The 27,009-nt window shown below is 36.4% G+C and overlaps 2 protein-coding genes and 1 pseudogene across 2 annotated transcripts; all 3 read left to right on the top strand.

Moving 5' to 3' along the window:
- The first annotated feature begins 6,433 nt into the window (after positions 1-6,433).
- LOC126725952 (serine/threonine-protein phosphatase 7 long form homolog) lies at positions 6,434-7,690 on the top strand. The gene is made up of 3 exons (XM_050430979.1): positions 6,434-6,562; positions 6,646-7,403; positions 7,576-7,690. The coding sequence occupies exons 1-3, from the start codon at positions 6,449-6,451 to the stop codon at positions 7,673-7,675; spliced, it is 972 nt and encodes a 323-aa protein (XP_050286936.1). The 5' UTR covers positions 6,434-6,448; the 3' UTR covers positions 7,676-7,690.
- Positions 7,691-8,781: 1,091 nt separating this feature from the next.
- LOC126731983 (U6 spliceosomal RNA) lies at positions 8,782-8,892 on the top strand (annotated as a pseudogene).
- A 3,586-nt stretch (positions 8,893-12,478) lies between these two features.
- On the top strand, positions 12,479-14,568 carry LOC126728183 (B3 domain-containing protein At4g01580-like). Its single transcript, XM_050434048.1, has 4 exons — positions 12,479-12,580; positions 13,475-13,826; positions 13,924-14,051; positions 14,287-14,568. Exons 1-4 carry the CDS (start codon positions 12,479-12,481, stop codon positions 14,566-14,568), a joined length of 864 nt encoding a protein of 287 aa, XP_050290005.1.
- Positions 14,569-27,009: the final 12,441 nt, after the last annotated feature.

Genomic DNA, 27,009 nt, shown 5'->3' with positions numbered 1-27,009 from the left:
CTTTATAGGAGATACTTTTTTTTTTTGGGTTCATTTTTATAGCAAATTATTCATTTTTGTACACTGATTTGAGTTTAGAAATATTATTTAATTTCATTGACCATTTTGTATATAATATATGTATGAGTTATGACTAACATATGAATATGTAATTCGGCCCCTCCAAATAAAAAATCCTACCTACACCCCTGCATATGGTTTTTCTATGATAAAGAATGTAAATGTATCCATAAAATTTACGTGAGTCCAATAGCTAAACTTAGTATTCAGACTTAAGCAATATATTAAATTAACAAAGAGGAAGCAATTTGTAATCAATCAAAGAGAGGCTTACATTGTTTCCTCAAGTCCTTATAAAACTCAACAATGTAGTTCAAAGACCCAAGGAATCTTTGTAATTGCATTTTATCAATAATGACATCGGAAAATTCATCAACAAACGGAATGGCTCTATCAATGGGACGAATTTGTCCTTCAGAAATGTCATAGCCAAGGAAACCACTATGTATCTCCAAATTTCAAAGAGAGTTTCTAAATCAAAAGTTTTTCTTAAGCATTGATTGCAAAAGTGCTAAAAATGTTATAGAAAAAGATGTTGAAAATATTGCTTCAAAACATATTTTTGCTCGATGGCAAGCTATTTTAAGTTTTTATTTTTATTATTTTTTTTTTATATTGAATATATTAAAGGTTCTCAAAATACTATCCCTAATTTCCTTACCCGTGAATTCCTACAGTGTTGCAATGGCAAGTAGAAGGTCCAAAGACAAACATCCTACTACAGATACTACTAAACAACTTGTTAAACAAGAATCTGCTTCCCCTATTGACATTGCTAACCATTTTACTACTTTGGGTACTATCTCCAGACCAAACTACTCCACTACATGCAATGGTCCTTGCCAACCAACTTGTTAAAGCCACTTTCTCCAAAAATCCCATTGCTTCTCAATATGTTAAAAAACAATACTTCTAAAACCTGTTTTCCATAGAACCCAATAGAGCTATGGTCAAAGACCCTCTTGAACTTGCTACATATTATTTTCCCCTGAACTTCCATTAGATACCCAAACACAATGGTAAAAATTTAAATTATTACTCTGCTATCCTGTTTTATGAAAAATCGGTCTTTATCAAATCCATAATTGATAAGATTGATAAATCAAAAATTATGGCGTAAATGCACTTTTAGTTCCTACATTTTGACCCTGTTTCTATTTTGGTCCTTACATTTTCATTTCACCACTTTTAGTCCCTAAACCAATTAACGCTTGTTATTTTAGTCCTTTCTGTCAGTGAACAGACGAAAAAAGCTGACGTGGCTGACTTGGTCATTAAAATATTATTAAAAAAATTATTTTGCATTTTTTAATTGCCAAAATTTTTATAAAAAATTAATTACTCAATTTTAATTAAAAAATAAAAAAAAAACAAAAAATTATTTTCTTTCAAACAAAAATTTTACTTTCTTTTAATTAAAATGATTTTTTTTTTCAGAAGATCACCACCGAATCACCACCACTGAATCAAACCCAAGCAAAAGAAAATTATTACTTATCATTATTATTTTTCATAAGAACATTACAACTTGTTCTTGGTGTTCTTCCCAGATCAAACCTAGCAACCAAGAACACAAATCCAGCAACCAAAAACTCAAACCTAGATCACAACAACACAAATGAAAAAAAAAAAAAAAAAAAAAAAAAAAAAAAAAAAAAAAAAAGAGAAGAAATAGAGACCAAACACAAACACAAACCCATATCACAAATAGAGATCAAACATAAACGAAACCCATATCACAACCCAAGCCAAAATCATCAGCGGACCCAACCAGCGATCCATGTTCACAACACCCACATGCAAGCCTCCAAATTTTTCCCATTGGCTTCCTAAATGGCTGAGTCGACATCGTCGACCCGGAAGTCCTTGACGAAAACGAACCTGGCCCGGCCGATGTCCTTAACGGTGTCGTTTTCGAGGTTAAATTGCTTCTTTTTGTTGATGTTGTTGTTATTTGGGTTTTGAGTTTTGAGTTTGGGGGCCGAAAATCTGGGTTTGAATTTAGTGTTTGGGGGCCGAAAATCTGGATTGGAATTTTGTGTTTGATGTTTTGGTGGTGTGGGGGTTTGAAATATGGTTTTGAATTTAAATTTTTGAATCTAGGTTTGAATCTGGGTTTGAATTTAATTTTTTTGGGTTTTAAATTTGCTGGGTTTCTATTCTTGTTCAAATATTTAATCTGGGTCTTTAACGAGATTAGTGAGAGTGTCTTGAACATTATAAATAGATAGAGTTTGGGTCAGTTAGAGTTTGAATCAATTGAAAGGGAATGCGAAGATGAGTTTGAATCACTGAGTCTTGAACGAGATGGAAAGGGAATGAATCACTGAATCTTGAACGAGATTAGAGAGAGTTTGGGTCAGTCAGAGTTTGGGTCAGTCAGTCAGTCAGAGTTTTTAATTAAAATTGAGAAATTAATTATTTTTTTTCATAAATTTTGGCATTTAAAAAATACCAAATAATTTTTTTAATAATATTTTAATTAGTCCGTTAGCCATGTAAGCTTGTTCCGTCTGTTGACTGATGGAAAGGACTAAAATAACAAGCGTTAATTGGTTTAGGGACTAAAAGTGGTGAAATGAAAATGTAAGGACTAAAAGTGCATTTACGCCAAAAATTGTTTACCATAGTGTGTTCATCCTCAATATTGTTACTAAAGAAAAATGGGGACTCTATCTTACTTCTATAAAACCTTTACCTGGTTTAGCTATTCCATATTTATACCATGATTATATTCATGCATTGTTCAAGTTCATGCTACACCAAGATGCTATTATGACCCACTCCTGGTTTGTTAAGTTTGATAAAGATTTCAATTCCTAGCTTCCTTTGTGGTTCATCCGTTGGTGGACACAATTTGGCCCTATTATTGATATTTTTCCAAAACCTTTGACTGGCTCCTTCAAGTATTTTACAAGTGTTTTTAAGACAGACGCACATGGTGTTAAGTTTCTTGCAACCCTATATTTTGTTAAAAATACAGGGTGCCGTGGAACCCGAAATGGAAATATGTCAAGGAAGGCGATTTTCTTACTCGGCAATGGTTTGACAAATGATGGGACAAGTTGTCCCACACCCAAGATGTTATTGATAATGTTACCTGGGAATTCCCGGCTACTTCTCAAAGCACTGTTAACACTACTACTCAAGTTAAAGCTCGAGCATTGGTGTACCCTCTTCTGCAGCCAGCCATGCCTCAACCCATTGCACTTGCTACCACATCTGCTACTAAACCTGCAAAGTCTTCTGCCAAGACCAAAAAGAAGAACTTTGCATTTGATGGTCTCAGCAAATCTAATATAATTGCACTATTGAAACAAAAATGGAAGGATGGAGAAGAAGCTGCAAATGCTAACTCAGAAGAAGAAGAAGACGACTAAGAATCCAAGGCATCCTCAAAAGCCTCTGTTACTAATAATGATCCATATTACCCTTATAATCAGGAATTATTTGGACATGATGAAGCCTCCACACTAGACTTAGGTGAGGATTAACTTTGTTGGCATAAAGACCAAGATTGCTTAAGTCCAACAAACAAAGAATCTCTTGTTAAATCTGCTGATCTGCATTAATTCCCTACTAAAGTTACTAAAGTTGCTTTGATTCCCTGATAAGAGTATAGCTCTTGCTCTAACTGTTCCCCACAAGGGATGATTCCCTCCAGATAGAACATGATGACAATTTTGCTGACCTACGATGAATAGTAAAAAAGTCAATTTTACTATTCACTGTTTAAATAGTGTTTTATTTTGCCTATAAAGGGGGATGTCCCTTTCAGGTTGAAACATCACTCAATTTTCCTAGTTTCAAATACCATATAGTTTCCAGACTACTTCCTAAGCTTGTAACCTTTTTTCCATTCCAATTCAAACCTTGTAACTACTATTATCTCCTGTAAGTGTTTTAATTTATTATTGAAACCTTATTTTGTTAAAATATCAATTACGTTTACCATACTATTTTTTCTTTTGAAGCTTTCTTATTTTAGCATTTTACTTCAAGTATTTTAATTTGATATATTGTGCACTTTCGCCCATCTTTTATATATATATAAAGAAAAATTACTTAAGCTGTGTCGTTTAATCATTTCGTATCAATTAGACTTCAAAAAAAATGTCAGGAAAAGAAGGTTTTTTTATAAAAGCCTCTATGACAATTTTACTAGATGGAATTAATCATGAGAGTCTATACTTTTGCTCAACAAAAGAGCATAATGAGTAAAATCAAAAGTAAAGAAGAAAAATTCCAAGGCAAATAAAATTTAAAAATAAATATCGACTTGCAAAAGCTTCGAAAAATCTAAAATTTTTAAAAGGTTACTGTTGTGGCTACTGTCATGTTTATGTTGTTAATACAACAATATCTCCTTTATAGATCATTAATTTGGAAATAATGCCTAAATAACACATTTGTCGCTATAGCTACTTGATAAGTCGAGGCTCAACAGGTTTTTTTTTTTTTTTTTTTTTTTTTGGGGGGGGGGGGGGTGGGGGGCAGATGTGGAGACTCAATTGTTGTGAGTTGAAAACTTGTCGCCATAATATCATCCTTCTGTAATGTTCAATGCTTTTGTAAAACTGAGGGTAAAATGAAAAACATATTCTTGAAATTTGGAGATATTTGGATTTTATACCTGAAATTTTAGAATTTCGATTTTTATGTCGTTTGCATCAGCAACCCTTCAATTAGTTTTTTGCTAATATATCCGTTAAGTGACACATCAGGTTTCCACATATGTCCATTAATCCAATAAAAATATGACACGTGTATAACACAATTCCAAGTAATCAATAACTTAAGAATACTTTAAAATATCAAAACAATTCTCTAAAATCTGTTAAATTATTATTATTATTTTCCTCTTTAGCAATTTTTAGATGAACATTAAACCCAAACTAGAACTCAAAAAATATCAAATCAAGAATTAGAAAAAAATGAAAAACCTAAACAACATCAACAACGGAAGTTACAAAACCCATAATTTCTCAAACCAATCATAAAGAGCAACACTGATAAATGATAATCAATCCCAAAAAATCGAGTATCAACTCACAACCTCTCACCCAAATCCATACCAACAAAACCCCGGACCTTTTCTCTTCTTTACTTTTAAGATCTAGGTTTTGTTTGACTCAAAACCTTTATTAATTAATCTCTTAACCATTTCTTAACCAGAGTTCTCTTAGAACTCAAACAGTGTGTGAAGGACACTTCGGACACTTTACTGAGTTAACAGTTCCAATTGGCCTTTGATGATTCGATTTCTCGAGTTTGATTTTTTTTGGGGGGGGGGGGGGAGTGTTTGATTCATTTGGGGAAATTGATATGTTGCTGGTTCAAAATTTTAAATTTTTTGGACTAATTCATGATTTAATTCTTTGTATGAGATTTCAAATCTACTTTTGAGTTTGAGTCCCAATTCTTTGGAACAATTTTGCTAGATTGATAATGGAATTTTTTCACAATGAACAATCGGGGGTTTTGTAACTTTTGTTGTTGATGTTGTTTTGGTTTTGGGAGAAAATGGGCAAATACCTTTTTTTGGGAAATTAAACATTCGTTTGCCCTCTTTCTGAAACTAAATAGGGAACTGCCCCTCTTTTGTAACTCGACAATAGAGAAATCGAGTTTTAATGAATAACTCGATATTTGTATAGTCGAGTTAGTCTGACCCTTCGAATTTTTCCCAATAAAAAAATGTTTGTGTAGACGGTCATAACTCGGGAAACTGGAAATCGAGTTATTTTCAGCGGTTTGAATCAATAGGACCCTAACGTCTCACAACGCTATTCAGTCACTCGCTCTCCCTGTACACTCTCTTTCCCTCGCTCTCTGCCATCACTCTCTCTCCACACTCTGTCTCTCTCGCTCTGCGATCAGGCTTCCCCACTCTTCCTCGAGTCTCCATCAGTCGTCGTTGGTTCCCGCCGCTGCTGATTACAGGTACGGTCCTCTCCCTCTGAAATATTTTCTGATGTTGGTTAATGTTAGGTTGCGTTTTGTGTGGGATTTTGATTATTTTGTTGAAACTTAAGGAAGTAGTAAATTTACTAATGAAGATGAGAATTTTGTTGTCTTTTATATGCTGCAATGATGATTTTCTCATTAATGAGTTTAAATGTGCTTGGGGTTTTGATGAGGGGTTTTGGCAAATCGAGTGGTGTTATAACTTATATTTTCATAAATAGTTAATTAATAATTATCCGAAGCTTTAAGAAGTGATTTAAATAGTTCTGAAATAATTTTTTTTATGGCAAGTTCTTATTTATTTAAGAAGTGATGTTGAAAATCTTGTGCTCAAAATATAATGTCTTACTGAATCTATGCTTTTATTTTATATTAAATGTGGTTTACTTGTTAGAAAATTGCTAACAATGTATTTGCTGCCATGTCAGATATGCAGGCACTAGATAGAGTGCGGCCTGGACCCGATGTGGATACCCAGTTGGCCCAGCAGCCGAATCATCGGTCAAGTCCACTTTGGAGGTGCGCCGCTGACGAGGTATGTAGTAGTATTATTAATACATGTTTGTTTTATAATTACCTCGTGTTTAATCTCCTAACACAATACTCGTCCGTGTGCAGGAGGCGCCTGGCATGATAAAGGTTCGACGCCGTAAATGTGTATTGCCACAGGGTGGGTTAGATCCACGTATCATGCAACACATAGATGCAGCAGGGTTGACTGGTTTATTCAAGGTTCCTGATATGGAGGTCGACCACGCCTTGATCACGGCGTTGGTTGAGCGGTGGCGTCCGGAGACGCACACGTTCCACTTACCCCATGGAGAAATGGGTATCACCTTGCAAGATATGGAGGTGATGCTGGGGCTTCCGGTGGATGGGTTGCCTGTCACTGGGAAGACAGACTACAAATGGAGTGAGCTGTGCGAACAGTTGTTGGGCCATAAACCTCCACCCCCGATACCAAACTCAAACAAGTCTACCCTTGCTGGGGCGAGGATAAGATACACCTGGCTTGATGCACAGTTTGCCGATCCCTTAGTTGTGGACGCTGCTGACGAAGTCGTGCAGCAACATGCCCGCTACCACCTACTTGTACGGATGGGGGCCCTCTTGTTCATGGACAGGTCTGCGGACCGGGTCTCACTGCTGCCTCTGCAGTTGCTCAACCCAGTCAGCAATGCGAGACGGTATAGCTGGGGTAGTGCAGCATTGGCCTGGCTGTATAGGCAACTTTGTGGTGCATCGAAGAAGGATGCGATGCAGATTGGAGGAGCACTCTTGTTGGTGCAGCTATGGGCCTATTCAAGGTTCCCACAATTATGCCCTGTTGTGAGGCCGCCTCTACCGCCAGTGCACTCAGGGCCCCTTGCCATTAGGTACGTTCATTGAGTTCTCGTTATTTGTCTCTTTCATATAATTAAAAATATGCCAAACTAACAAACGAAAGAAACTTATCAATGCTTAGTATATGGATGTGAAATATAAAAGCAAAGTTTGTTAAATGTAAGGTTCAGTAATGAGCATTTGTCGACACCTCATGTTTGGTAGGTGGAGCGGGCCAAAATGCACCGCAGAGCATGCCACACACGTCCTTGCTGCGTACCGGGCGTCACTGGCTACAGTACGGGCCGAGCAGGTATTTGGTTAATTTAGTTTGAATTCTTATGACCACGTTTCCCTCAATTCTTATGACTACGGGCCGAGCACGTTTCCCTCAAATGCACCGCACATGCTTTTATTTTCGTTTCCCTCAATTTTTATTTTATTTTGAATTCTTAGATTGTTGTAGGAATGAGTTGATTTCATAATACCATCCAATCATTTTGTTTGATACTTGGATTTCCATCCCATCATTTAACTCAATTGGAATGTCCATCGTGAAGTACTTCACATTAGAACTTCCATTTGTAGCACCTGCATGAATACTTGCTCGTCCTTACATAAAGTAAAACAAAAGTAAAAAATTCTTGAATGTTAAATCAAAGGGTTTTTTCCAAATTGGGTTGGATTGAAGGGTTTTTTCCAATGCAACCCAACTCACATGACTCAGGTTAAGTTGGGTTAAATCAATGGGTTATATATAAATTTAGTCATATATATATAAAGTAGAATTTGGCTATATTCTTCATTATGTACGGAAACGTTTGTGATTTACACCGAAAAAAAAAAAAAAAAACACAGAATAAATTGTCCCTTTTCCAAGATGTTTGAAGCATGTGCAACATGCGCAAAAGATTGAGCATGAAGTCTTGGTTTAGTGCAAGACAGTGAGTTCAAACTTGTGTTGCAACCAAAAAACAAAAACTCCACCAATTGTTACAAATGTCATTAAGCTGATGCAATGAAGAGAAGACGCACATATTGGATTATGTAATTGGTTATAATTCAATGAGAAATGAATTTACCTAATAGTATACCAAAGATAATCAGATTTGTCTTTGGTTGTATTTGTGTGCTCAAGTAATTCATTTGATTTTAATGATGCATCTTCGAAACTGACGATGACATCTTTAAATTCTTTCCAGCTACTAACTGAATCAAAAGTTTGTGTTCATTTTCTGATTATGTCATTATACATCGTTTCAACCTATTTAACATGAGAAAATAGAACTTTTAGCCTGCTATGAAAATGAACTAAAAAATTTCAAAACAATATTTCTTAAGACTTTATATAAGGCGAATGATTGTAAACGCAGAAGATATCAATTAAATTCTAAACAACAAATTTCCTACTATAAACTTGACAAATATGGGTCTTTTCAGAACAAGGGAATCAAGGCATATTAGAATACAAATGATATTTTCAAAACGCATGGCCCCTGCGCAAGGATGACACGCATAAATCGAGAAATGGTCCAAATTTTTTTCTTTCCCTAATCCTTGCGTGAATTCTGCTTCACTGTCTTCTTCGTTGTTTTTGCACTTTCTGCTTCTTTACATGCGTTTTGGAGTCTTGCTCAACAGGTTAGCCCAGACTTGTGCTCATAATTCTTTTAGAGAGAGTTTGAATCTTTGATAGTTGTTATACTTCAATATTAAAGCTTTAAAATAGAAATTTTTTTTAGAACTGTTGAAGCTTATTAATATTTCACACCTTCTGGATTCGCTATAGTTTTGGTGGTTGACTTAGATATTACCACAATTATATTCCAGATTTTCGTTGAATTAAATTTGCTGAGTTAGAGCTTCTCTTCACTGTTGTAATATAGTTGGCTGTTAAATCTCATAAAATGATAAAATTCTTTAAATTTAGAACGTTGGGAAAGCTGCAAATGTTAAACTACGAAAATTTTATCTAATTATTGTGTAATCATGACATGAGAGCAAAAATATAACCCCAATTTGCATTTTTCGCCTAAGTACAGAAACAGAGGGAATGATGACATTATTGATCATTGGCCCGTAAAACACATGATCACTTCTCTGGCTTTCATTGAAATTTGAAATTAAGCAAACTAAAGGATGGAGTTACTCTGCCTTGAATGTCATAGAGTGACCATAGGCTAAGCCATTGCCATAGCTTGTCCTTGTCCAATACTGGATGGTTGTCATTGCTTGGGTCCACACTGTGAAATTTCCAAAATACAAAGCCATTAGTGCCCCCCACTAGGAACTCAGAGTCCAGGGTATAGGTTAAACCCTTTGTGAGATTTGGGGTTGTTTAGGATGCCAGAGTGAGCACCGAAGATAGTCTCAATTGTTGCTTTGCCTTCAAAAACTTACTAATGTTTGGAGTTTATGCATTTCACTACCCCTGTGACAGAACATAGCAATATTTAGTATTAAGTGACCATCTAAGGTTAATATAAACTTTTATGTTATCTAAACATCCGTTTGGGATGTTCTAGTTGATGGTGTTTTCATAGGTAGTCAATGTGAATCTAAGCTCTTTACAATTCATTGGTGCCACTGGTGCTGCAGGTGGTTTTAGTGTGTGAGCTCCATTTGGGCATAGATATAAGTTTCATAGGTACGATCGAACTCTCTTGGCTAGAAGTTTCATATGTACAATTGCACCAGATTACTATCACGCTCTACTTTAGTCGGTTGTTTTTGCATATAGTCTCAATATATGCTACAAATTTGATTAAACAAATAAAATTTAAGCTTGTACGGTTTGTAATTAAGCTTGTGAAATCACTTGTAATTAATTAATAAAATGTTATGAGCTTAAAACCATAGTTATTGCTCTGCCTAATAAGTAGACAATTTAGTATTTCTTCTTCTAACATAGGGGTATCCAGGATTACAAACATTGTTATTGTGATGCAAAAAACATTGTTACATTGTACGTTATAAATTACCTTTACTGAATTGAAGGTTATATTTTTACAGTCTAGTAGAATACTGTTTGACTTCGATTTACGTATTCAAGTGGTATATTTTGAATATGCACGCTCTACGTAACTCATTTCTACCGCCTTGAAGAACGGTATCACAGCTATGAGCCTATATTCCAACCACTAAAAGATAGGTTAGAATGGCTGGAGCCAGCAGAAAGGAGAACCGTGATGCCAAACCAGCGGTTGATCCATGAAAAGGGTCGGCCCAAGTCCATGAGAATCCGCAATGAGATGGATGACGAGGATAGGGAGTTGCCAACCTCATTGTGGATTGAGAATGGACCAAAGTTGAAGTGTGGGTTGTGTCGCCAAGAGGGTCATAACCGTCGTACATGTCCAACTCGAAATGTGGCTTCAACAAGCCATGGTGCTATGTAGCAGGTAACAATTACAAATCATAGTAACAAGGGGGTATCATAAGTTATTCTTCTTTACATGTTTAGATATTACATTATATGAGTTATAATTAAGATGTGGGCAGTAATTTGTAGTATTCTTTCAATCTTATTGCTTGTGGTGTACATATTCTAGTATTCATGAGGTCTCTATTTCCCTAACTGTATATGTTTTGCTGCAGATTTGTAATTGTTGCCAAGGTGTAACTGTAGATGCTCCTCATTTAAGCAGGCAAGCTTGAATGCTCTTCTATATTTGTCAATTCAATTTATTAATTACCATGGGTTGTATACTAATTTCTGTGTTGGCTACTCCTCAAAAAGGAGGCAACTTCTCAAAAGAACAAATAGAAGGTGTCACTCAAATGCTATGACTCCATGTTTGCCTAAAACCATTGTTGGCGGATGCTGTCCAAGTTTCAACTTACAATTGTGAAGAATGTTTAAAATGCAGAAATGGAACTTTTTATTTTTGTACATCAACTGATTTAAATGCATAGAGGCTCTTTACTTACAAATAAGCTTGTATATATGGATGATTTTTTTATTCGCGTAATGCAAATGGGGGAATGTTACTGATGGATGTGGTTGGTTATGATTTGTATGGATGACTTGTTGTTCACAGCATGGTTGTCAGCAGGTCCACTTTTACTATGAATAAGCACGATACTGAATGGGTGTGAACAGTGCAAGTCGCAAGCAAAACTACAAGTAGAAAGGTTATACTAAATGAAACTCGACTTTCCAGCTAACGAGTTACGTTGCAGTCCATTTTCAATCCCCTTCGACTGTATCCATTCTCAATTGTCAAGTATCTGGGTTACTCAATTTCTCTATATCCGAGTTACGTTCAACATAACTCGATTTATAGGGTACCGAGTTACGTTGGAGAGCACTCTACACAGCTAGATTCCTCTTGGACTGTATCTGGACCAGTCCAAATAGCTGGACTGGGTGTTTGAGCCCAGTCAAGGTAACTCGATTTCCTTATAACCGAGTTATGTTGAGAAGAACTCGCTATCTGTAGCTTCGAGATAAGTTGAAGACCATTGTGCACACTTAGATTCCTCTTGGACTGCCTCTGGACCAGTCCAAATATCTGGGCTGGGTCGGGAAACCAGTCAACTTAACTCGATTAAGTCATTACCGAGTTATGTTGAAAAAAACTCGATCTCTTTAGCATCGAGATACGTTGAAGACCATTGTGTACACTTAGATTCCTCTTGGACTGCCTCTGGACCAGTCCAATTATCTGGGCTGGGTCAGGAAGCCCAGTCAACTTAACTCGATTAAGTTATTACCGAGTTATGTTGAAAAAAACTCGATCTCTTTAGCATCGAGATACGTTGATCACCATTGTCTACACTTAGATTCCTCTTGGACTGCCTCGGGACCAGTCCAATTATCTTAACTCGATTTCTTTATAAGCGAGTTATTCGCATGTAACTCGATTTCTTGAGTATCGAGTAATTCTACTTTAACCTGATGTTCAGGATATCGAGTTACTTCAAATGGACTTCCAAACCACCACACACAACATGGATTCCTCTGAGATACACTGCGCACAGCATGGACTCCTTTTAGTCCCAGTACACATAACTCGATTTCTTAATAATCGGGTTATGTGTATGACCAACCCACTATTTAGTGCTCAAACGTACGAAGCAGCAACTATTCAACTTCTTCTCAGCGAAAGTTTGGAGAACCAGAACAATGGCTTCTCAATGGCGGAGAGACAACGACGATGGTCCTGCTGATCGGTCCCCACACTTTTTCAAGATTATTCTGCCGAATGCTGTTCAGGAAGGAAAGCTTGTAAGTATGCTCAAATTTATAAACTAGATTCCTCTGAAAATCATATGCTAATATACACTTCGAACACTTCATCTTCTTTATTTGTGATTCTTGAAAAAATGTACATTTGTTACATGTAGTCAGAAAAACTTTCATTTTGCAATACGTAGGTTACACTTTAAGAAGAACACAGTCACATAACAGAGTACTTTTGCATCGTACACTTTTATATGAACAAAAAATGAAACAGGGATAAGCGCATGGTAGAGATTGAGGAAAAATAAATACAGAGCAAGAGCAGATGACATTTTTTTGAAAATGTGATAGGGCTTATAGGGTCACCACAGATGTATAACTCAATTTAAACTGTGAAACTGTGTCCTGGGATCAAACTAGGATACAGAAATCGTTCACTCTTTTTATCATTTGTTTTTTAGAGTTCACAAACTTATGAAGTGGCTAAGTGGCAAAAATTACTACGTCTAAATCCAAATCCTGCCCATAAACAAAAGTGGGTCATCTTCAATGTTTCCCCAACACCCCAAAACCAAATCACAGACACATTATCAAAATACAACATTTCCCCAAAATTTTTTACATTTCAACAACAACAGAGAAATGTAAAATGTTGACAGCTGTTGATGGTTATTTTGGTTATAAGATTAGGTTGTATAATTTGGTTTCAAAATTCATAAGATTTGTTACTGTTATAGCTATTAAATATAACGTCAATGTTGCAGGATTACATTTTATTTTGTTTGATTTTCTTTTCTTTTTTGTGTGGGGGTGGGGGGCTGTAACTAAGAAGTATTCTGCCATCATTCAAACTTTTATTTTCTAGCATTGTGTATAAGGATTGATTGCATGTGTTTATTTCCCTAGCCTGCATTTATGTTATGGAGATTCTTTTTACAGCGGATTCCAGATAAGTTCGTGCAGAAATTTGGAGTGGACCTGTCAGATATGGCCTTTCTCACTATTCCAAATGGTAGAAAATGGAAAGTCAAGTTGACACAACATGCTGGGGGGGTTTGGTTTCAAAATGGTTGGTCCGAATTTGCAAGCTCTCATGGTGTAGCCGTGGGGCACTTGCTGGTTTTCAAATATGAAGGAAATTCACAGTTTCATGTACTCATATTTGATGCCACTGCAACAGAAATAGACTATACTTTAGACGACGAACTCCAAGTTCATAGGATCGAAGATGATGAGAGTGATGACAGCTCTGTTGAAATCATCAAACACTTTTATAGGGGAGAGGGTTCAGGTTTGAATGTTACACTTTTGTAAGCAACTGGTTGATTTGTTTAGCTTCTGCTCTATTAATTTTATGTGCATGACTTCGTATTTTCAACTTCTTTCAGGATCAGCCCATCCTAAGAAAGACGGTGGTGTAGCTAAAAATCTTGTTATAGCCAATGCTTTTAAATCAGAAAATCCCCTTTTCACTGTTATCATGCGTCCATCCTACGTTAATGGCAAGGATCGTGCGGTAAGCTTTTAGCTTCACTAAAATGGAATATTTTTGTAATTTAGAAATGCAACTCCCATTAACTATCATTTTTCATAGATCAATTAGAAAGATTGTCACACTAGATACTTGTGCCTGGACATTTTGTTCGTAATGATTTTTTCTTATTTGTGTTTTTAGGTGAAAAGATGTAGATCAATTAGATACTTGTTGCTGGAATATATTTGTTAAATATCTATTATTGTTCCTTGTACAGAATTTACCCCAACACATTATCAACTACTTACCAAGAGACGGGTTTACCAAGGACTACACCAAAGCAAGTATACTCCCTGTCAAGCTCCAGATTGTGGACCGATTATGGCCTGTGAAGCTATACATTTATGAACGAAGTGGGGGTTCATCATGTGTCGTATCAGCTGGTTGGTCTGCGTTTGTGAGGGAAAATAGTTTGCAAGTAGGAGATGTTTGCGTATTTGAGCTGATTATGAGGGACGGTGTTGTGTTAAACGTCCACATTTTCAAGTGCCAAGACTAAGTGGTTAGGGTGGATGCAAAGTGATGATAATATTATGTGATGTTTAGAGTGTGTTTACTTTGCAACTTTACTATTCATCCCTATTTTGTTCATCCCAGTTTGCAACTTTATTGATTGGGTACTTTTGTGATGTTTAGAGTTTCACTCTTGGGAAATTTTTAATTACTATGATGAACTTTCATATGTATTTTAAAATGAATGTGATGCTGTATTTTTTTCTGCGCTTTTGTTTGGATTTTGGCCTTTTTTGCATGTCATTCAATTATATTACATTGAATGGCGACTCTTGGATTTTATTTTAGGGGGGTCAACATTGTTATTGCTATAGGATTTTGTTCTTTTCAGATGACATTGTTGTATGTTTTGTATATATTGTAACACTTTAATACAATAACACCATGTGCAATAATTTTTAGTCATTATTTTTGATGTTTGCAAATTTAGATGTTTAAAAAATAAGTGAGAAGTTAATCCATCAATTGTGTCAATCAATATAATGTGGAAAATTGAAAAGCTTGATAGCTAAATTTTCAAAATTTCACTTGGTAGCAATTTTTCAAATGTTATAGATGAAGTTGGAACTTCTTGTAAACTGCAAGGACTAAAATATGTACTGTTTTATTCAATGAACTTGATGAATCGTTGCTCAAAGAAAAATATCATTGTTTCCTGAAAAATCTTTGTATCTTACAAATGAATAACACAAAATACTGGTGAAATATGTACCAATACGCTATTTGCAGCCAAATTTTCCACGGCTCCTTTGCCAGCTAAAAAACCACGAACAAGAGGACTGTATGGAACTATTCCAATGCCAAGCTCCCTGCATGTACAAAAACATTAAAATTCGAGAGACCATACTCATGCTTCTGGATAAGATAATTAAATTATATTGAAATCAAATCTACACAAAATGGATGATATATTTTTTTTTGTTGCAGTAGTCCTTCAAAAGAACAGTAGTGTTGCAAACGCAAGGATGAATATAAGGGGAAAATAAAAAAGGAGAGAGATTTAGGATACACGGAAGCATTCAAAACACCAAAATTTATAGAAAAACATCATCTTTGAACTAAACAAACCTGCAAACAACATCTGTCAGACTCCTATCATAACTGCTGCCATTAACTGCTTATGAAAGTGGGTCATCCACACGGTAGAAATGCAAGTAATTCTATCATTGTCATAAGGAATCATGAGTCTGGATTATTTCTAAATCCATTTTCTCAAGAAATTTTCATGAAAAAGAAATTTTCATGAAAACTGTGAAACTTACATTTTATTGAGAATCATACCACTAAAAAAGAAGTAAATAAAAAATATTAAATAAAAAGGCTCCGCATGATTTTTGGAACAACTTAGAAGACTACTTGTTATTGTCAATTAATGTTGAGAAATGATTACACCTAACAGGAAGATTAAGGGAGACCAGTGAAAATAACTCAAGTTCTACAAAATTGAGTAACTCTGCAAATAACTCGCTTTATGATGTATCAATTTATATGCAAGCCACTACACACAGAAATTGCATTCTTGAGATATTCTACTGCAAATAACTCGATTTTACCGGAGTTCGGTTTTGTGCGAGGTAGCCATATACAGTTGGATTCCTCTTGGACTGCATCTGGACCAGTCCAAATATATGGGCTGGGTGGGTGCATGTGTACAACGTAACTCGATTTTCCAAATCTCGAGGAATTTGAATTCTTGTGAGTGTCCATTGCACAGAACTCGATTCAAGTAGAATCGAGTATTGTGGCAGGCCTACCTTTAAACTTCGATTCGTCTTGGACTGCATCTGGACCAGTCCAAATATCTGGGGGCCCAGAAAAATAACTCGAGTTATGTATAATCGAGTTATTTGAAATTAACTCGTTGTCTACAACATCGAGTTATGAGAAAGCCGTTCCACCATTAACTGGATTCTTGTTTTTTGTGCTACACATAACTCGATTTACGGACAGTCGGTTTATGTGCAAGCCCTTGTGCTGAAAATTTGATTGCATGTAACTCGATTTCCAGAAAATCGAGTTATATGGACATTACAATCTATTACCCATTTTTATTAACTCTTCCCCATTTCTGCAGAACTTGCAGCTGTCCGAAATTACATCTTCGATTGCTCTCGCTTCATCCGGCTAGAACCCACAATTTCCCGCGCAAATTCTTCGAGGATTTTACATAGTAAGACTCTTTTAACGGTTGCTGTCTTTGAAATTACACATTGTTGGTGCATTATTCTCGAATTTTGCATTTTGATGCTTCACACTTCTATGTCTATGTCTATGAAGATTGTGATGAAATTGGGTGTTTGCCTAGTCAAATGCATTGTTGTTAGTAAGGTTGCCTATGTCATAGGTTGTCTTCCTTCCACAAAATGAACTTGCCAGTGGCTCCATATGTGTGTGGTATAGATATATGCTGGTTGTATGTCTGAACTGTACATTGTGCAATTTATTTTTTGTTTTTTGTAGAAGCTGGTGAAACTTACTACATGTAGCTACGATGGTATGATATATGTCAGTTCCTAAATCCACTTGTATGTTTCCTATATGATAAGACTTCTGTTATATACTCTAGGTCTCTAACTTCAAATTATTGACTCGGACCAAAATGCATTACAATTATTGCACCAACTAAACAACCCGTGAATAAGAATATTTGGTTTTCATTGTGTTGTTGTAAATTGCTCTAGACAGTATATTGTGTGCATGATTTTCTACACATGGTAGTTGGTTACTCTTCAATTTTTGTTCTCTGCTTCAAACTTCATTTTGGTTCTGTTTTTGTGTGAGCTGATCGTGTTTGCACTACTGACCATCGATTAGTTATGGCTCCGAAGAGGACTAAGAGGGGAAAATGCAAAGCTGCATCCGAACCTGAAGTGGTGTTTGATCAATTAAGGTTTCTCACGCCAGAAAATGAGCAAACCTTTGAAACCTTGATTAAGCGTAGGCGTATTTGGGGAGAAAGGCAAATCAATTTACAGGAACTGCATCCTTTTGTTCGTGAGAATCTACAGTCTAGGCATTGGCTGTCCCTATGTACATACATACAACCCCCTCCAGCTGACTTGATTAGAGAATTCTATTCGAATCTATCGGTGCATGAGGATCTTGGTGGTCACAAGGTGGCATCGTCCATACGTGGTGTACCATTTACAATAACTAGGGAGCACGTATCTAAAGCCCTTGATGTACCTATAATTTGTACACCTACTTATCCAAACTCTATGTCTCCTCGTATTGATGATGTTATGGATGTTCTTTGTGGACGATCAAACAATCGGGATTCTGGCCGAAGTATTAGCTCAAGTGAGTTGACTGAGCTTAATTATATCTTCTTTAGGATAGCTTGTCACAACATTTTCCCTATCTCTCATATCCATACAATCCCTGTAGACAGGTGTATCTTGCTTTACGCCCTTGTCACCAATAGTTCCATTTGTTTTCCTTCCCTTTTCATCGAAACCATTGTCAAGGTGCGTAGGAGCAAGTATAAGAGGCATGCTTTGTTTTTCCCAATTCTCATCCATAGGGTCCTCAAATATTTAGGATTAAAGAACTTTCCTTCCCACGAGTTGGTTCACATCCAAGCCCCTATAGGAGCCAAATTTCTGAAACAGCGAACTGCCTAAAAGAAGGTTGTCGACCTCAGTGTTGGTCCATCCAACAGACCACGAGTACGGTCTACTACTGGAGATGTTCAAGATGAGGACATGCATGGGGATCCCACATCTGTTGTTGCCGAGGATGGTGATGATGAGATAGATGTTGACACTGTTGATGCAGCGCATACATGCCCTCTTCCTCCCTCTCTTCATGCTATGATGGAGACCATTATGACGACTCAGGCAGCCCATGGTCAGCTTCTACATGGTCAGCTTCTACATGGTCTTCTTGCCGAGGTTGGAGCTATGCGAGCGGACTTAGCTCACTATAGACGTCCTGTTCCACCTTCTACACCATCTGACTCTTGATGATTCCCATTGGGTATTGTACCCAAAGGGGGGACGATTTTCAGTTCATGGTTGCTATAACATATTTGGAGAATTGTATGACAGTTCTATATTTTTTTATTTTAGTGGCAATTTGAAGAACATGGTATCCGTTGAAAGTAATTTGATATATTAATATGATGGTTAGTTTCATGCCCATCGTTACTATCATTAGTATTATTGAAATGGATGTAATGGTCTAAGAATTTTTTATGTTATTATGTGATTCTATATAATATCAAGTAGATCCAAGTCTGTGTGTAAATAACATTTATTTCATAATTCTGTACGACGCTCACGTGTTTTTAGATTATAGTAATTATTAATACAAATGGAAGGTTTTGTGAAAGCACAATTCGTTTACAGGTTTTGATATTAACGATGAACCACCTAGGAGATTTTCCTTGGAACAATGGCTGAAGCTATATCTTGACTTCAGGCAACTATTTTTATTGGAGGTTTTGCTGAGCTTACATGTATTTTCCACTAATTGGATATTTTTGTCGATCTTAAATCAGCAATTATATTATTCTAAATTTGATCCTCGCCTGGACTATTCCTCATGCATCATATTTTCATTACAAAATTTATTGATGAAACCTTGCAGTGCAGACTCGTCGAAAAAGATAAAAGCGACACTTGGCATGACATCATTCACTCTAGCATTAGGTCTAACGGATTTTTTTTTAATCAAATATGAGGAATCCAAACCTGAAGTGGTGGCCCCTTACATAATATATTAGATAACAGTGAGCTGAAGATAATAAACATCGTGAAGTTTAAGTATGTTGTGAAGGACCAAACACGATTAAACAGATATAACAGTAACCTCAAGCCACTAACATCAAAGTTCTAAGAGCAAAGTGGTGCTTTCAACCTGTAAATTATTATGGCACGCGTTTGTTTGAGAGCTTAGTTTCAGGGTTGAACATGGTTTTACCTATGTGCAATCTCTTCTAACCAACAGTCACGAATTATGGGAAGAGCGTTTTGACTACCATCCTTGAAAATGACCAACGATAATAAACACCCTGATGTTTAAGATTTTGTAAAGGTAAAGTCCACAATTAAACAGATATAACCAGGAGCTCAAGCCACCACCAACATCTACGGTATAACAGATGTGGTATTCAGACCAAATTGGGCCTCGCTTCAAACCGACAAGTCTTTGACCACGATGTTTGATCGAATAGTCGAGTAAGTAGGTATTCCCTCAAATGCAGTCTCACATCAATTGGCTACGATTACAAGAGAAATTTCAGTGTTTCAGCCTATAGCGCTACGTAATTTGTAAGAGTGATGGTTCTGAGACCAAAGTGATGCTTTTAACCTGTAAATGTTTAATGACCAAAGATAATGAACACCGTCATATTTACACACCATGATGTTTACAGACATTCAAAATGACCAAATCACAGAAAACACTGTGATCTTCATAATTTATTTTGTGAAAGACCAAACATAATTAATAAATTAATATTGCGAACTTGCTGGTGAAAGACAAAACACAATTAATATAGCGATGTTTGAAGGTGACCAAGTTCCAACTCTAAACACACGTCACCAGCCTGCTTCTGTAGCACCAACTGTAGTCATATCAAACTCTTTCAATCGCAGCACATGTGCCAACAGACGCTGCTGCTTAGTCAAGTCATGTTCGGTGCTCTACACGATGTGGATACCCAAGTCGACACTGTTTCACACCCACACTCACGTGAATACAGAATTGTGAAATTGGATGCACAGATGTCTCATTTACATCTACTGTTGCAACTACTGCCCACCTTTGATGTGACATTAGGAACATTTAAAATCCTGTTCATATAGTGTTTTTCCTGAAGGGTTTGACATGACAGGCCCTAATAAGTGAAATTGTAATGCCTGGACCGTGAAATGAGGTTATAAATGCACCAGTGATATAATGTTAACTTTCTACCCCACTAACTTCGTAGATTGATTAAGCTATGAGTTGCAATGCCTCAACATCAAATCATACAATGCGAAACAAGTTTGGACCTACTTCAACAAATGCATCATCACAAGTTCCAACAGATCAACAACTACATACATACACAGACCACTATGGAGGAAAATGGGTTGGAAAGAAGAGAGATTTCGTTAATATGCCAATATACACGTATGAGAGTCTTGGAAGCGTCGGACACATCATGGTCGGCAAACCTACAAAACTAAGTACAGATACCACCGCAATAGAGTTCACTATAGCAGAACCACCCTGGTCAACCCTATACGAGAAGAGGTGTGAGTTAGAGGTGTATTGTCGATGGCACGGGTTACGAGTTCCTAAGGCACGCTCTGCCGAGTTACCTAGAGATGAACCTGCCAACATACTTGCTCGTCTTGAACAAGAGAACAATCAAATGCAAAGGCGACTAGACCGTTTTCACGCAATCCAAAAAGCTAGGAAGCATCTAAAGGGGAAGGCGCAAGAGCGAGCCATGAAGTCTATTAATGAAATTACTGCGTTAGATGATGAAACAGATATTTCAGACTTCTCAGATTCAAGCAATGATGATTTCCAAAAATTTCTACCTACGAACATTAGACGTTGTTGTTAATGTCTACACATTATGTGCAATACATGATGTTATTGTTAATGTGTGACAAATGATGATTATGTATGTTCAACTTTTGCAACTCTAAAGATTAACTGTTTATTACTTTTGGCTAAGTTTATGTGAAATCACTTTCTCATTTTTTTCATACGTGTTCTTTGTTGCTACATTCAAGTAATGTGGGTCATGGACGAACAATGTCCTTTGCTTTGTAATGTAGGGAAAACCTTAGGAAGTGAAATGCCTCCAAATTATATTTATTGCACATTACTTGTAGGAAAATTTAATAGATTCAATACATACAGACTGATCCAAACCACATAGACCAACCGCGCATATGATTCAATAATTCGAATAATTCTTTTATATGAGTTGTTTGAGTCACGATATAATATGCACGTATCTGTGTATCTTAGTTGTAATAGTGTCCTACTTTATATAGATACATTACATAAAGACTCGTCCAAACCAGACTAACCACTCACTCACTGAAAATCCATATGGCTCACCCAACACACTCTCACAACGATATTTGGTTTGCTTAAAAATAGAGTAAAGGCCTAAAAGCCTGATCAGCCTTTCAAATGTTTCATTCAAGTTATTGGTTTGTTGTAGCATTGCTTGAAAGCTCCCTAATATTGCAATTGTGATGATCAGAAGCCATTGATGTAAAACTTGGAAGCATAGTTTTCTTCATGTAATTTTACATTGATGTTGAGAAAATGTAACTACATTTTCTACCTGCAAAGACTCCCTGAAAAGTTTGTAGGAAAACAGGGGGATAAAACTCTCTACTGTTGCTACACTCACTGCTCGTAATACTAGCATTTGGCAAGTGAGGTTGGAAAAGGCTAACACAGCTCGGCACTGTTCGGCGAAGTCATGTTCGCAGTTCTGCATGTGCTGCTCAACAACTCGACACTATTGAACCCTGTCCAGTCATATCATCCATGCTCACGTGAATAAACAAATATGCAACATTTTGCAATGCACTATTTTCAAGGATGCAGAGGACCCTTCAAAAGTGTAAGCAAATTTTTGGGGGTAAGCTGTCCATCATTGCTACACTTGATTGATGTAGTTCTGCATGTGATACTCAACATCTCGAAACTATTGAACCCTGACCACATGTACCCATCCCCACTCACGTGAATACACATATGTGCAACCCTTTGCAATGCACCGTTTTCGAAGAGGCAGAGCATCCCTAAATTGGCTATGCATCAATTTTGGGTGTGAGCTGTCCACCATTGGTACACAGATGTTGTTCGTAGTGCTACATGTGCTGCTTAACAGCTTCGCACTGTTCAACCCTGTCCAGTCAATACACAGATATGCCTTCTTTTGCAATGCACCGTTTTCAAGGATGCAGAGCATGGCTGAAAAGTTTATGATACATTGAACACAGCTCAGTACTGTCTCAACAAGTCATGTCAGATGAAGCACAGGAATTCTGAATAGTTTTGAACAAGACATACCAAACTGGTCAGAGAAATAAACCATAGTAGTGATCAAAGTCCCTAATTAAATATAAGCATAAACATCACTAGTTTAAATTTTAAATAGGTTATCCTTGTCCAAACTCTGATGGTCAACCAAGTGAAATATTGAGACACTAATCACAACAGGAGTCCTTTCGATCACCTCATTGGCAGTGACATCTCCGTTTTCTAAATTATTGTCTTTCGAAAATGCAACCCAGCCTTCCCCGAATCTCATTGCTTAATATGTTTTGATGGAGGGTAATAGCACAAGACATTGATGTGTGACAAATTGCTTCTCAATAATATACTTGCTTCCCATATATGTTTCCAAGCCATATTTAAGAGAATATCATAATCACATTATGTATAAAGGCTCACCATATTATGTGGCCACGAGATACCCATGAAAGAAGGATTTTTAGGCTTCAATTTTTTGGCTGCTTGGATTGCTCTCTCTCTCTTCCTCTGGACATAATCTGTAATTTTTTAAGAACAAACTTTTCTCTGACTTCATGTTTTATGGGTTTGTACATTAAGGAAGAAATGTTTGTATCATCTTCATCTAAGTTTTTGATATTTTTACCTGATGATCTTCCAATTTACAATTCTTCCTACGTGGATATTGAATCTCAATGGCAGTCTTATCAAATATAACAATATGGAAGCTTGAATTTCCTTCATATCTAAAGACTAAAAAATAACCATAACAGATAGAATGATATTCAGCGAAATCCTGCCAACCATTACAAAACCTAATGTTGTTATCAGCTTTCTTCAATCACACTTGCCAAATTCCACCATAGGGAGCAATGACTGTAGCTACGGTGGATAGCTCAGTATTGTTGAACCCTGACCAGAAGTACCCATCCACACTCACGTCAATACAAATAGCAACGCAGAAAATTTTGTGCATCAATTTCGAGTGTTATTGGTCCTATTGCTACATTGATGTTCGTAGTGCTGCTCAATAGCTTTGCACTGTTGAACCCTATCCAGTCATATCACCTACACGCACGTCAATACACAGCTATGCATCCTTTTGCAATGCAGCATTTTTAAAGGATGTACCTATAGCATCCCTGAGAAGTTTATGATACATTTAACACAGCTCAACATTGTCTCGTCAAATCATGTCAGATGAAGCACATCAATGTTAAATAGTCTTCACGTGAATAAATACGCAACCTCTTTTGCAGTACACATCACCAGCCCGCTACTGTAGCACAAGCTATAGCCATATGAAACAGCTACCTCAACGAATCACATGCACCAACAGACGCCACTGAACAATATATTGTCAACTCATATCATCTTTATTCACGTGAATACTTATACTCACATCCACCTGAATACTTGCCCTTGCAAAACCCCTATATAAAGTCCCATTTACATGTACCCTTGCAAAACATCTACACATACCGAAGTCCCATTTACATACATCTACCCTTGCAAAACTTCTACACATACCGATCTAAAGTCACATTTTCCAATGTCAATGCGTAATTGGATGCTACCTCGTTTTCCAAATAACTATAGAACGCAAAGAGATTCTGACGAGAGGGAATACTATGCCGGATTGCAACAGGAGTGGGACTTTCGCGTGAACGAGTCCAACGCTCTGCACAATGATCTCCTGCAAATCGGAGCGCCTCTTGTCGAGCGTAGCTCGCTCACACTGCCACGACAAAACATGCACCAATACGAGCGTGCAGTGACGAAAATAAAAAAAGAGAACAATCTTATGATACTTCGTAGGTCCAGGTATCATATGCTACAATTGGCGGAGGAGCAAGCCGTTGCAACAAACAGGCAACTCACTCCGGCAGAACGTAACAATGTCCTCAACTACGAGGACTACCTATCAGAATGAATGCCACTGTGGTGTGTGTGTGTGTGTGTGTTATGTCTATGGTTAAGTTAATAATGTTAGTGTAAGTTATTTTATGTTTTCTGTGTTATGTCGTACGTGCTTATTGAAAAACATCATGTGTGAGAATATTTGACTTTTATGACTTATGTGAGAATAATCTACATTACGAATAACGTGCATGCTTCTCATAATCAATAATAAGGTTTACATAGTACAAATGCAACCATACATATAACACATAGTTAAGCAAAATAGTTCTCCAACAAAATCTAATTACACCACGACACGACACGATTACTCTTCATCTGACATCTCCACGTCTAACTGATAAATGGGATCAGCAAGAAGTGATTGCATGAACTGTGCATGCTCGTACCACCCTTCCTGCACTGACTCTCGAATTTCGACTTGGGCCCGATATCGATTAAGACGTATCTTCATTCGATTATTTTCTTCTCTTATGCGGTTCAATGCTTTACAAAGTTCGTCGATGCCGTCTCTGGGCATTTGTGATGCGAGTCGCCGAGGCACTGGCAACTTAAAACCAACCAACTCATCATAAAACATTTGTTGTTCACGAAATAACCAAGCCCACTCCTGTCTCATGGTATTGTGAACGTAAGCACTATTTCGCAAATTCGGATTGATTGGATAGCTGAACTCATCTTCCAATACCCAACAACGACCCATAGCAGTGAACACATCATGAGGCCTATAGAGTTGTGGGTTGCCAGAACCAGACATTGACACTGAATACAATAACACCAAATGATCAAGTTAACAGTGTGTATCAACTATTGCTAAATAATGTAATCGTGCATAGAATGGTACACAGCAAAGACATTCATAAAATTGTGTACTATTGCATGCTAAAAATGAAATACTAACACTAACACCAACATTTGACCATAAACAATAGACATTGTTGGTAATGTCTACACATTGTCTTCAACACTAAATGTTGTTGTAAATGTCTGACCAATGATGATTATGTGCAATACAAAATGTTGCTATAGTAAAGAAATTATTTCATTATCTTCTCACCAACGTTTACTACAACAAATAACCAAAATCACACCAATGTACTTACTTCACATTCATTCAACCTAAAAAATCAAAATTTAGTACAATATCAAATGAAAATAACATTGCCCTAAAATTGTGATGTGAATTTTTTACCTGAGGTGATACAAATTTCAATTGAGTTTGAAGAAAGCCGCTGTTGATCTATGGAGGAGTTCCAACTCAGTTCAGCAGAAAGTCCTCAGTTCAGCAGAGAGCAAGGCACACTGAGTGGGAGAAGGTGTGCAGAAATTATAAGAGAATAACTCGACTTTACGGATATCAAGTATACTTTATAACTCGATATTACAGGAATCGAGTTACATTAAAACACTCCACCTGACACAAAGACAATACAAAATCAGGGTTTATAACAGTATAACTAACTCGATTTTTAAATAATCGAGTTATGTAGAGATTCAAAAAAAAAAATGCCAGCAATGCGGGAAAAACCTGTGTATAACTCGATCATTGGAGTATCGAGTATTTCATATAACTCGATTTTAGGATTATCGAGTTACAAAAGAGGGGCATTTCCCTATTTAGTTTCAGAATGAGGGCACAAAGATGTTTAATTTCCGAAAAAAGGGCATTTGCCCATTTTGGCCTTGGTTTTGTCTAATTTTTGATATGATATTTTTGTGTTCCACTGATTGGGTTTTGAATGCTCAAATGTTCATCCAAAAAATGGTAAAAAAAGTAATATTTTAACAAATTTTAAAGAATTATTTTAATATTTTTAAATAATTTTTAAGTTAGTTAATTACTTGGGATAGTATTATACGTTTGTCATATTTTTATTGGAAAAATCAGCATACATGGCAAGCTGATATGTCACTTAATGAAAACATTAGCAAAAAACAAATGGAGAGGTTGTTTATGCAAACGGTATATAATTTTAGGTATAAAATCAAAATTCTGAAATTTTATAGTGTAAAATCTAAATACTCACAAACTACAAGGGGGTGTTTTGTATTGTACCTTAAAACTAAAATGTTTTACAAAATGTATCTATTTTGTAGTCCTACAGTTTTGAATGGCATAAGTACTTGGTAATTTTCAAAATCAGCATGAATACTAATCCTTAAAGATACTTTACCCTCTTTTTTAACATTATTATATTAAAATGCATATTTCATCGACATACTAGGAAATTATGATAAGATAATTAGTGTAAAAAATGCTTACTATTTATTATAATATTTGGGGAATAAATGGGCTTAAATGACTACGTCACATTAAGTATTACAATTCATAAACCAAACATATCAAACCACCAAATTTATATGCTCCACTATATACTCCATCAAACATATCAAGCCACATGATAGAAGGTTGTTAAACACAATCAGAAGACTTAACATAGTCAATCTCTCTCTAAATAAATAAATAAATAAAAATAAAAATAAAAAAAACCCACAGGATCACATCAAAATACCCAGCCACAACCAG

The sequence above is a fragment of the Quercus robur genome, chromosome 5, assembly GCF_932294415.1.
Source record: "Quercus robur chromosome 5, dhQueRobu3.1, whole genome shotgun sequence".
Classification (NCBI taxonomy): domain Eukaryota; kingdom Viridiplantae; phylum Streptophyta; class Magnoliopsida; order Fagales; family Fagaceae; genus Quercus; species Quercus robur.
The sequence above is the reverse complement of the archived record's forward strand: the minus strand, read 5'-3'. Positions and strand labels throughout refer to the sequence as shown.

Bases quoted from the DNA above. Each gene is read 5' to 3' on its own strand.
- LOC126725952 (XM_050430979.1), top strand. From the start codon at position 6,449: ATGTCAGATATGCAGGCACTAGATAGAGTGCGGCCTGGACCCGATGTG. The intron at 6,563-6,645 runs GTATGTAGTAGT...GTCCGTGTGCAG, and splicing joins GGAGGTGCGCCGCTGACGAG to GAGGCGCCTGGCATGATAAA. The intron at 7,404-7,575 runs GTACGTTCATTG...CATGTTTGGTAG, and splicing joins TCAGGGCCCCTTGCCATTAG to GTGGAGCGGGCCAAAATGCA.
- LOC126728183 (XM_050434048.1), top strand. From the start codon at position 12,479: ATGGCTTCTCAATGGCGGAGAGACAACGACGATGGTCCTGCTGATCGG. The intron at 12,581-13,474 runs GTAAGTATGCTC...TTCTTTTTACAG, and splicing joins CTGTTCAGGAAGGAAAGCTT to CGGATTCCAGATAAGTTCGT. The intron at 13,827-13,923 runs GTTTGAATGTTA...AACTTCTTTCAG, and splicing joins TTATAGGGGAGAGGGTTCAG to GATCAGCCCATCCTAAGAAA.